General features: G+C 63.5%; 2 protein-coding genes across 3 annotated transcripts; both read left to right on the plus strand.

Moving 5' to 3' along the window:
* The first annotated feature begins 31 nt into the window (after nucleotides 1-31).
* SLC34A1 (solute carrier family 34 (type II sodium/phosphate cotransporter), member 1) lies at nucleotides 32-5,896 on the plus strand. Of its 2 annotated transcripts, XM_014948266.1 has the most exons (14): nucleotides 32-1,356; nucleotides 1,444-1,516; nucleotides 1,678-1,794; nucleotides 1,947-2,129; nucleotides 2,583-2,711; nucleotides 2,787-2,930; nucleotides 3,041-3,152; nucleotides 3,240-3,435; nucleotides 3,680-3,775; nucleotides 3,891-3,990; nucleotides 4,241-4,408; nucleotides 4,749-4,865; nucleotides 5,020-5,144; nucleotides 5,250-5,896. In XM_014948266.1, exons 1-14 carry the CDS (start codon nucleotides 1,312-1,314, stop codon nucleotides 5,802-5,804), a joined length of 2,160 nt encoding a protein of 719 aa, XP_014803752.1. In that variant the 5' UTR covers nucleotides 32-1,311; the 3' UTR covers nucleotides 5,805-5,896. The 2 variants fall into 2 exon arrangements, with proteins under 2 accessions (XP_014803752.1, XP_014803753.1); XM_014948267.1 differs by having other exon boundaries at nucleotides 1,342-1,516; nucleotides 2,633-2,711.
* Nucleotides 5,897-6,780: 884 nt separating this feature from the next.
* On the plus strand, nucleotides 6,781-7,834 carry LOC106891375 (alpha-2C adrenergic receptor-like). The gene has a single exon (XM_014947840.1). The coding sequence runs from the start codon at nucleotides 6,781-6,783 to the stop codon at nucleotides 7,801-7,803; it is 1,023 nt and encodes a 340-aa protein (XP_014803326.1). The 3' UTR covers nucleotides 7,804-7,834.
* The last annotated feature ends 3,712 nt before the right edge of the window (nucleotides 7,835-11,546 follow it).

The raw sequence follows: 11,546 nt of genomic DNA on the forward strand, positions 1-11,546 counted from the left end.
GGGCTGCCCAGCAGCAAGGGGCAGTGCCAAGAGCTTGTTTTCCCGGCACCGCTGATGGTGTAGGGGAAGCTGTGGGGCCGGCATGGCCAAGGACTTCAGCCCTGACCCTGTCAATGAGTGACAGCCGGAGCTGCCAGGGCCTCACCATGTTAATGATTGTGGGGGCAGCTGGCCAAGAGCCCCCAGGCACAGGGCAAGTGCGGACACCAGCCTCCTGCCCACTGCAGTCTGGCACAGGGCTCTGTGGGTGCCACTGGCTGCACCCCCCCTGGCCAGAAAGGTGTCCAGGCCCTGCAGAGGCAGGACATGTCACCTGCTGTGGCATCTCCTTGGTATTCATCTCCATCAGTTTGTGACTCAGTGGAGGTTCAGTGATGCTCCAGCAGTGGCAGGAATGTCCACAAGCTTTCCCTGAGCACCCTGGGGTACCTACCCAATGGACCTCCCCTTGCTCCCCTCATACAATTGGATCTGGCTCGTCCATGACGATAGGTCCTGTGAGTGCCCAATCCTGGAGAAACAGGGATGTGGCAGTGGTCTGGCCCCGCCATGGCCCCCTCCACGCACAGGCACCAGGCTGGAGGGGCCTTTGTCCCCTGGCTCTCCCTGGGGTGGACGCGGAGGCGAGATGGCCGGGCACCTTGTGGGTGGATGGAAACTTGGCCAGAAGTGCGTAAACAGCGGGTAATGATAAACAGCGTCAAGGAGGTGGTGACGGCAACACCGGTGTCACTCCGCTCCTGCCCACCCCGGCATCGCACGTGCTGGGGAGACGTGGGCTCTGCCCCACACAGTCCTCGCCGCGCTGCCAATGGCTCTGTGCGCAGCTGTTGGCATGGGCTGAGCCGGGTCGCGTGCCACCATCAGCACCACGACAAGACACAGGGACCAGGCTGGTGCTGACGTAACCCACCACCAGCGCCCCGGTGGCGAGGACAGCCCGTGCCCTGGGCAGAGCCGGGCCCCTGGCAGCTGAAGCTCGATGACTCCATGGATGGTGGATGTGTGTGTGGCCTCAGCTCCAATGTGGGACACCCCAGCAGCGCCAGCGCCGAGCCCTTCTCCTCCTCCTCTTCCTCTCAAGCAGGGGATGAAGCAAACAGCACTAAGCTATGGAGAGCTGAGGCTGCTCTGGCATCAACCCCTTGGACACTGGGCTCCAGCACCAATCCAGCTTCGCTCCCCACTGCACTGGCTGCCACTCGCCCACAGGCAATGCCAAGCCTCGGGTGAGCGAGGCGGGATGCGCCGGTGGCACGGTACCCTGGGGGCGCGTGCCCCATCCTGCCCCAGGGCCACGGCTGACGCGGGATGCTGCGGGGTTACCCATTAACTGCAGGAATTTCTGGGGAGGAGGTGAGCAGCGAGCGGAGGCGAGGGGCAACGCGGGGCTCCTTAGACTTTGCTCTTGGCGTGCGTATAAAGGGCCGCGGTTCCCCTCAGGCCACTTTGCTGGAGGGACGCGCGGATGTGGCATGTGGACATGGTGCTGCCCTGAGTGCTCGGCCAGCCCCAGGTGAGCAGGAGGGGTTCCCTCCCTGTGTCCCCTGCCTTCCCTTGTGGGAGCTCGCTGGGGTGGCACAGTGGCAGCTGGTGGCCTGGAGGACCATCGGGTGCTGGGATGGTGCTCCTCGGTGGTGCCAGCCACCATGGTGACGTGTGGCCGCCTCTGCTCAGACTCATCAGGAGCGATGCTGCCCTACCGGAGGGAGAGCCCGGCCCTGCCCCGCTGCCCGGTGCGGGGAGGAAGGGTAGTGCATGGGCCACAGTTCGCCTACTGCCCCAGCCCCCCAGGTAGGTGCCCCCAGCCCTCCTCCTCCTCTTCCTCACCCTACCGAGCTCAGCTCTGCTTCTGGCCAAATGCTGGCCCAGGCGGTGCCCGGCTCTCCTCTGCAGGGGGTTCCCTGCGAGGATGGGGCCGTAACGTGGGTGCTCCCTCTCCCCAGCTCTGCACCGGCTGCCGGGCGCCCACACCTGCCCCTTCACCGTCAGCGCGGTGCCTTGCCCTGACTATGGCTTCCCCTGCCCCGGCTCCCCGGGGCGCCTGGGCGAGGGCAGGGAGCGCTACGAGCTGGACGCGCTGCCCTGGCAGGGGCCCCGGCTGGGCTTGGACGAGCTGCAGAAGCCAGGTGAGACCCTCGGGTGGTGGGCATACAAGTTGGGGAGCACCCCAGAGACCTGCCAGAAGCACTCAGGGGGACCTCAGGGTGCCAGGATGGTCGGGTGCCAGGAGAGCCCCAACTTTGTCCCTGGGACTGGCAGCAATTCCTCCCCGGTCCCCCACAGTGCCAGTCTTTGTGCTGGCACCCCAGCTGAACCCCCAGCACGGCAGGCTGCCTACTGGCTGGGGAGACCCTCGGTTCCCTGAGGTCTTCCAAGCAGAGCTGAGGGGCAATGGGGGTGGTTGGCACAAGGCGCTCCAGAGTGGGAGGAGATGGAGGGGACCCAGGGAGTCGTGGCACATCTGGGGACATGAACCCTGCCCCCCCGGCACCACGGGAGGATGTCGTAGGGCTGCGGGAGCCCGGGGAGCCAGGGCCATGCCATGGCCAGTGTTTAACACTCTCTCTTGTCTTGCACAGAGCTGGGGTGCTGGGCCAGGGTCCAGTCCATCTGTGTCTCCCTTCTCAAGGTGCCCCTGATGTTTGGATTCCTGTACCTCTTTGTGTGCTCCCTGGACGTGCTCAGCTCTGCCTTCCAGCTGGCTGGAGGTAGGGTGGCGGGAGCATCTGGGCAGCTGGTGGCACCCACCATGCCAGCACCCTGCCGCTCACACTTTCTTGCAGGAAAGGTGGCCGGGGACATCTTCAAGGATAATGCCATCCTCTCCAACCCAGTGGCTGGGCTGGTGGTGGGCATTCTGGTAACTGTGCTGGTGCAGAGTTCCTCTACCTCCACCTCCATTATTGTCAGCATGGTCTCCTCAGGGCGTGAGTGTGCCCACAGGGCTCCTGGGGACCTGAGGCAGGGGGACAGGGGTGGCCAGATGGGGTCACCCTGAGCTGGGCCAAGAGGGGCTAGTGGATCTTTCTGTCCTCAGTGCTGGAGGTGCGCTCTGCCATCCCCATCATCATGGGCTCCAACATCGGCACCTCTGTCACCAACACCATTGTGGCCCTCATGCAGGCTGGCGACCGCAGTGAGTTCAAACGGTGAGAGCTGGTCGGGGCAGAGGCAACGCAGGGGGCTGGGGGCTGCTCCCAGGGGTCCACCCCATGCTGACAGGCTCCTCCTCACAGGGCCTTCGCCGGTGCCACAGTCCATGACTGCTTCAACTGGCTGTCGGTGCTGGTCCTGCTGCCACTGGAGGTGGTGAGCGGGTACTTGCACCACGTCACCCGCCTGGTCGTAGCCACCTTCAACATCCGCAGTGGGAAGGATGCCCCTGACCTGCTGAAGATCATCACGGAGCCCTTCACAAAACTCATCATCCAGGTGTCCTTAACGTGGTGTCCCCAACATGGTGTCCCCCAGGGTGGTGTCCCCAGGCTGATGATAGTTCTCCAGCTTTGGTCGACCCAAGCTGGTGGTGATGTCCCCAGCACTGGTGTCCCTTTGATGGTGGTTGTATCCAAGTGTCTCTAGACTGCCAGTGGTGTCCCCGTCCTAGTGAAGATGTACCCAAGCTGTGGGTGCAGTCAGCCCCCGAGGGCCCCCTCCAGCATGTGTGTTGTTGCAGCTGGACAAGTCGGTGATCACGGGCATCGCAACAGGGGACGAGAGCCTGCGCAACAGGAGCCTCATCCGCGTCTGGTGTGGTCCTGCACCCCCACAGGTGAGGGGCCCAGAGCCCTGCTGAGGCTACCAAATGATTCCATGGAGGGTGTGTAGTGGACGGAGGCTGGCCAAAGATTCTGTGGAGCTGGCTACAGACCACCCTCTCCCTGCAGATGGCTGCTGTGGCACTTGTGCCCCCCCTGAACTGCACGGCCCCAGGGCACTGCAGCACTAAGGGCATCGAGAGCCTCCACAATGTCACCAGGCAGAAGTGTGAGTGGGTGTCGGGGGCTTGGGCAGGGCTGGGGGGCAAAGAGCATGGGGCTGGGGAGGTGCAGACAAGGCTGGGTGGTTGTATGTGGGATGGAACCCCATGCTGGGCAGGGGGCTGAAGTCATGCTGTGGGGCAGGGCTGGGAGATGTTGGGGCTGGGGTCCAGGTGTGTGGGGCTGTCTGCGGGGGGCAGATTTTTGAGCAGGGCCGGGCCAGCCCCAGCCCCTCGTCCAGCCGTGCTGTGGGGCAGGTGAGCATCTCTTCACCGACACGCCGCTGCCCGACCTGGCCGTGGGGCTGGTGCTGCTGGCCGGGTCCCTCGTCGTGCTCTGCACCTGCCTTATCCTCCTGGTCAAAATCCTCAACTCCCTGCTCAAGGGGCAAGTGGCCAAAGCCATCCAGAAAGTCATCAACACTGGTGAGTGGGATGGGACCCTGCCCGATCCGCATCCCCACCTGCCATCCTCCGGCCCACCCCTGGCTGCTCCTAACCCCCATCCCTGCCTGACCCCAATGCCCCCTGCCTGCCCCTGATCCCCACTCTGCTTGTGGTTGTCATGACCTCCTGGTGTCCATATCCTCTTTTCCCAACCACCCTGGTCACCAGCCACCAGGCTGGACCCATATCCACAGCCTGACCCCATACCCAGAGCCTGGCCCTAGACCCCGTGGGGAGCTCTGGGTTGCTCCCAGCTGATGTGTCCATGCTTATGTCCATACTTGTGTCCATGTCTGTGCCCATGGCCATGTCATGGCAGACCTCCCGCACCCGTTCAGCTGGCTCACTGGGTACTTCGCCATGGTGGTGGGTGCTGGGATGACTTTTGTGGTGCAGAGCAGCTCTGTCTTCACCTCGGCCATCACACCCCTGATCGGTGAGTCCCGACCATGCCATGTGCTGGTCTCCCCCACCATGGCCTGTGGGTGCTAGAGCACTTGGAGGGGTGGGAGGAGCCATGCCTCCTTGGGAGAGCATGTGGATGGCACTGGCAAGGAGCAATGAGACGGGATGGGGTACCTCTCCCACAGGCCTGGGGGTGATCAGCATTGAGCGTGCCTATCCTCTGACACTGGGCTCCAACATTGGCACCACCACCACTGCCATCCTGGCCGCCCTGGCCAGCCCAGGGGACAAGCTGGCCAGTTCCTTCCAGGTATGGACAGCCAGGGGCCAGGGCTGGGCTGGTGGGGGGCACGAGGCAAGGCAGGGGCTGAGGGAAACCCATGTGCCCAGCCTGACGGGGATGTCATCCCTGCAGATTGCTCTCTGCCACTTCTTCTTCAACATCTCCGGCATCCTGCTGTGGTACCCGCTGCCCTTCACCCGCCTGCCCATCCGCATGGCCAAGGCACTGGGCGAGCGCACGGCCAAGTACCGCTGGTTTGCCGTGCTGTACCTCATCGTCTGCTTCCTCCTGCTGCCCTCCCTCATCTTCGGCATCTCCATGGCAGGCTGGCGGGTGCTGGTGGGGGTGGGCGCACCCTTCCTCAGCCTCCTCTTCTTCGTGGGGCTGGTGAACGCCCTGCAGGCACGCAGCCCCGGCCGCCTGCCCAAATGGCTGCAGACCTGGGACTTCCTCCCCGCCTGGATGCACTCGCTGCAGCCCCTCGACCGGCTCATCACCCGGGCCACCCTCTGCTGCACTGACCGCTGCCGCAGCCCCGAGGGCTGGGAGGAGCGCGAGGGTCCTCCCCGTGACAAGGCCAGGCTGGGGCTGGACAACCCCGCGCTCTCCTACCCCGAGGAGGTGCCTGGCCCCACCGTCCGGGTGGGCTCCCCTCGCCCACCCCTACACAGTGCCACCCGGCTCTAGCCAGCACAGGACACCGGGGCCACCGCTCCCATGGCCACCTGGTTTTTTCCATCCCCACTCAGCTGGTGTCTAATAAACGCCGAGTGCCCGTGCACAGGGTGTGTGTCTCTTCACAGGGGCTCCTGCCTCTGCAAACCCTGCCAGAGCCACAGCCTGCGCCTGACGGTGCCCAATGCCCACCATTTGCCTCCACATCCAAACACCACCACTGCACAGCCTGGCTCAGTATGGGTTGCTGGTGTTGGGGACACACCAAATGCCATGGTGGCACATGCTGATGATGCCGTGGCTAAACCCTGCGCCCATGGTTTGCAGCAAGCCTGTACCCATGTGTCACAGGGAGCATCTTCTTCCACCCGCCTCATCCTCAGAGGGTTGAGCCAGCAGGGTCTGTGCTGCACTGCTGTGTGCCAGGGCAGTGTGTTGGTGCAGCGGGCACAGCATGGGGCAGCTGGCGAGGTGCTGTGGTGCTGTGGGGCTGGGGCTCAGCGGGATGTCGACTTGGCATGGTCAGGCAGTGTCCCCAACCTTCAGGGTACCCCAACGCCCACAGTAGGAGCCCACCCGCCATGGTGACCCTGGGAGGAGCCCTTTAAGTGTTAGCAATAACAACTTCTCCCACTGCACGCAGATGCTTGGGCTCCTGCCAGTCATATCAGCCCGACGTCCCTCCCTCCTTCCCGCCCGCCCTCCTCCTGCCTGGGACCAGCGGAGCCAGCAGGGCTGCTGTGGGAGCCGCTCTGGGGCTCCGGGCACCGCCACCGCCCCGTGTGCCTGGCCAGGTGGCCACCAGGCTGGGACCACCTCCACCTTGCAACCAGACCAGGTCGATACAGGAGCAGTGTTGGGCAGGACGGCCCCCCCAGGGACTCGGCGATGGCGGGGCTGCACCACGAGATGCTGTGGGGCCGGTGAGCGGGGTGCGCGGTGGGGGGCAGCCCCATGGGGCTTCGTCCACCTGAGGGTCCGGGACAGCATGGAGCCAGCCAGCCCCCTCCTCAACACCTCTGGTAATGGCAGCAGCACCAGCAGCCCCCCACACTCGCCCGCAGCCACAGGGCTCATCCTGCTGGCCGCCCTGGCCGTCCTGCTGGCCACGCTGGTGGGCAACACACTGGTGGTGGTGGCTGTCTCCACCAGCCGGGCTCTGCGGGCCCCGCAGAACCTCTTCTTGGTGTCTCTGGCCTCGGCAGACATCCTGGTGGCCGTCCTCGTCTTGCCTTTCTCGCTGGCCAACGAGGTGATGGGCTACTGGTATTTCGGCGGCCTGTGGTGCAGCCTGTACCTGGCGCTGGACGTGCTGCTCTGCACGGCCTCCATCGGCCACCTCTGCGCCATCAGCCTCGACCGCTACTGGGCCGTCACCCGGGCGGCCCGCTTCAACCTGCGCCGCAGCCCCGGGAGGGTGAAGGGGATGATCGGGGCGGTCTGGGCGGCGGCGGCCCTGGTGGCCCTGCCACCCCTCCTGCGGGCCCGGCCGGGGAGCCGGGAATGCCAGCTGAGCCAGGAGACCTGGTACGTGCTGGCCTCCTGCGCCGCCTCCTTCTTCGCCCCCTGCCTCGTCATGGTCGCCGTCTACTGCCGCATCTACCACCTGACCGCCCGGCGGACGGCCACCCTCCTCGCCGCCCGCACCCCGTGCCCCCCCATCAAGAAGGGGCCGGAGGCGGGCACGCCGGGCTGGCGGCGCCGGAGCCAGCACCAGAGCATGTTGCTGTGCCGGCGGCGGCTGGTGCGGGCACGGGAGCGGCGCTTCACCGTCGTGCTGGCCGTGGTGATGGGGGCCTTCGTGCTCTGCTGGTTCCCCTTCTTCTTCACCTACAGCCTGGGGGCTGTCTGCGGGGAGGGCTGCCGCATCTCCAAGCCCCTCTTCAACTTCTTCTTCTGGATCGGCTACTGCAACAGCAGCCTCAACCCCCTCATCTACACCCTCTTCAACCGGGACTTCCGTGCCGCCTTCCGACGGCTCCTCGCCGTCCCCCGCCGGCACCGCACATAGGGTCCTACCAGGACACTGGGAATGTGACCCCCAGCCCTGCTCGCCGCTGGCAGCACCCAGACCCGCCACGGACCCTGGACTGCACCTTGAGGTACCTTTGGGAACATGGGATTGAATAAAATGAGGCCAAAGTCTGTGCCCGGGGCTGGTGTCTGCCTCCAGGGAGCCCAGCAAGGGGCACCCATGACCAGCACTCGTTGTCACCTGGGTCACCCCACTCATCTCCACTGCAGTGTGGGTGACCTGCTTGTGGTGACAACTAGCCGTGGCAGCTCCAGAGGACGTCAGTCCTCCCAGCTGCCAGGTGACCCCCAGCATCCTCTTGCACACCCCATGGATACTGCAGGGGGACAAACCCCGCCATGTGTCAGTGTCACTGGCACGGGGCTGAGCTGGCAGTGCCACCACAGCAGCCCAGTCTGAGCCCTGTGCCTCTCTGACAGGGCTGTCCCCTCCAGCTGCCCATCAGCACGTAGCTGTGCCATGCCATGGGGGCTCTGGAGGGGCCCATATGTACCCCACAGTGAGGTAAAAGGGGTGTGGGGCTCAGGTGGGACACTCCACATCCTCCTCAGGAGATTCACTGGGATCTTGCTACAGGAGGGAAAGGAGAAAAGAGATACTGGTGGCATCTCCCCTGGGAGAGCGTGGGACATGGGGCTGCATGGGAACGCCAGCCTAAGGTGCGAGGGGCCACGAGGGCAACTGTGGGGCAAAGACCTGGGGGCAACCACATCACCCCAGAGGCAGCAGCCGCCCAGCGCCTGCCTTTCCCAGCTCCCAGCCCCGTTCCACACAGACACACGGGGGTCAGGGGCCGCTCCACTTCTCCAGCTTTGAGGCTCAAAATAGAAAATCTCAAAACATCGGACTTTCACTCGGCTAAAAACAGCCACTGGCGCCTGGGAGCTGGAGCCCAAGCAACGTCAGCCCCCGCCAGCCCCCGCCTGGGTGGGCACAGCTCGGCCATGGGGCCCGGGGGGGCTGAAAGGGACTGGGGTACTCACAGCAGCGAGGAACCCCGGGGCATCCCCTGCGTCTGCTGGGCCTGTGGGCAGGGGGTCATGGCACGAGCTCTGAAACCGGCAGAGGCTCCCGGTAGGGATCAGGATGGGACGCGGGCCCGGTGCTGACCCCCTGGAGGCGGTTGCCCCAGCAGTTGGAGCTGTGCTGGCACCATCTGCGGAAGGAGCTGCCCTATCTCTGCCGCCCGGCTTCCCCTCCCGCGGCAGCCTTTTGCCTTTTCACAATTAAACAGCACTTTGCTTCTAAAAATACCCAGAGAGACAAGGGTGGCTGATGGGGACTCGGCCGAGGAAGAAGAGCTTTCCTCAAGGGGTACCAGCCCCATGGGCAGCACCCCAGAACCCCCCAGTGCCCTGGATCACACACCCTGCCCTCACCCTTGCCTGGCACCGCAGGGGCTGACCAGGGGACCGGGCACCAGCCCTGTTCCTGGGCATGAGTGTGCAGCTCCAGGATGCTGCAGGGCAGGAGGGGCTGGGGACCAGCCAGAGTGGGGGCATACAGGGACTGTGCTGGCATCAGGGCAACATCCGAGCCACCGAAGGGAGCTTCAGGCTGATGTCTGAGGGCTGGATGGAATCTGGGAGCAGCTGGTCCCCCACTTCGCCCCAGGCACCACCGGGGTGCTGGGGTGCTTCGGGGAGATCTCCCCCATTGAGCATCTCCTGCTGCTTTGCCACCCAGCACATCACCCTGCCCGCGGCAGACGGGTCGAGCAGGTAGCTCCGTATCTCCCCAGCAGCCATTTCCATTCCAAGTTTGTACAAAGTCTGTTTCATCCACCACAGCAAGACTCTCATTGCTGCCCTGCTCACGAGCCGCCGTGACCTCAGTGCTGCCAGGAAAGTGGCTCCCCTCGAAGCGCTGATTACTCCTACCCAACTGCAGCACATACGCTCACCCGCCTGGAATCACATCCTGCATTTTCAGGCTGTTTCTTCAATTTCTTATGATTATTTTGAATTACTCCCCTGATAGGCTTGGGTTTGGAGCCCTCTCCCTCTCCAGCCATATTCCCTCCGCAGAGCGAAAAAGCAGAGTGCCAGTTCCACCGCCTGGGCTGCCACTGGCTCTGCTGGGGACATTAGGACCCTCTCAACACTGGTGCTGCTTTGGCAGCACCCCGTGGGTGATGACTCTTGCTGGTGGTGGGAACGGTGCTGCAAAATGCCAGCTGGGAAGAAACTGGAAGTAGCAACCAAAGGGTTAAGCGTGCAAATGCATGGAAACAAAGTCATCGCGTCTGAAGCTGAAAATAAGTATGTGCCACCTTTAAAAGGAAAGCAGCTCTAAAAGAAGAAAGCTCGCAGTGTGAGCTCATCCCTCATGGCAGGGTGACACGGGAGATCACCTCCGAGGTATGGCAGGGCAAAGCATCCTCCTCATTACCGCTGCGGGTTTGTAACCAGAAGATGCAACACCTGATCTCCAGTGGATGCTGAAGGGCACAGCAGACCACAGTCGGTACCGATTGCACCGGCAACAAGAGCTTGGAATAATTTGTGTTATTATCAACCTCGCTACAGCCTGAGGACATGAAGCCCTTCCCTCCTGCTCACCAGCACAGCCCACCCGAGCAGTGCTCAGGGGCCCTGATTGGTCCCCACCACCAGGTTGCCATTGACAGAGACTGGTGGAGGAACGTGCCCATCACCATGTACTCCTCCATGCCCCAGTCACCACCAACCCTGCACCTGGGGCAGCCCCACTGCCACCAGCCACCGCACACAAGGCAGGAGGCATCACCCATGGGCTGTAGCAGGAGATGGGAGCCATTGGAAGGCAGAGGTGATCTCTGCACCCAAAAGCCAGAAGTTAAGAGGGTTAACGAGCGGTTTTACACCCAGGAGAAGCAGGGAGCTGGGCAGGTCAGCTGTAGTGCTGATAGACCATCAAGGTGTGCCTGAGGAGGACAGAGCCCTGCAGAAAAATCAATGGCTGATTTGCTGGGGATCAGGCTGGGAGTGGTTCCCACATCACAGCCTGTCTTCAGATAGGGTGAAGTTGCTGCTAATTCAAGTACCAGCGAAAAACAAAAAAACCAAAGGGCTTTTAGAGCAAATCAATGGAGGGAAGAAGACTGCAAGAGCAGCAAGAGGAGCTTCAGTATCAGAATGGCATGTGAGCAACCACCAGGTTCAGCCCAAGCAGGACGGGGCTGGCAGTGCCACACACCCCAACACCAAGGGATGAGGCCGAGTTGAAACAAGGAAGCCCCAAATCTGCACCGCAGTGGTGCTGGGCACAAGCACCAGAGTTTGCGTTACCCACCCCACGGCACAGGGACCGACCAACACCAGACATGCAGAAGGCTTTATTGAGGCCAGCACAAACATGGGCCCGGGCCCAGCCCGCAGAGGGGGGCAGGCTCCCCTACCGCTGTTAAGAGGCGATCAGGACAGCACAGACAGGCCGCAGCTACACTAACCCACCCCTCCAACCCAGCTGGGGGCCTTACACTCTATATGGAGGTCCCTGCTCCCAGCGCCGCATTATAAACCGCAGCTCGGCCCCGCTCCTGAGAAACGCACCTATCACAACCCATCTAGCGACGGAGTGGCAGCTCTGCACCCAATCAGAAGCCGCAAGAGGCGGGACACTCTCCGCGATGGGTGCCGGGGTCCCTCACCCAATCCGTTCCCCGAGAGGCGGCCGCACTCTCTGAGTGACACCTCGCCCTCCAATCAGCACCCGCTCCCTCTTCCCGGCTGGGCTTC

This window comes from Calidris pugnax, unplaced genomic scaffold (genome assembly GCF_001431845.1).
Source record: "Calidris pugnax isolate Ruff unplaced genomic scaffold, ASM143184v1 scaffold27, whole genome shotgun sequence".
NCBI classification, from domain to species: Eukaryota; Metazoa; Chordata; class Aves; order Charadriiformes; family Scolopacidae; genus Calidris; species Calidris pugnax.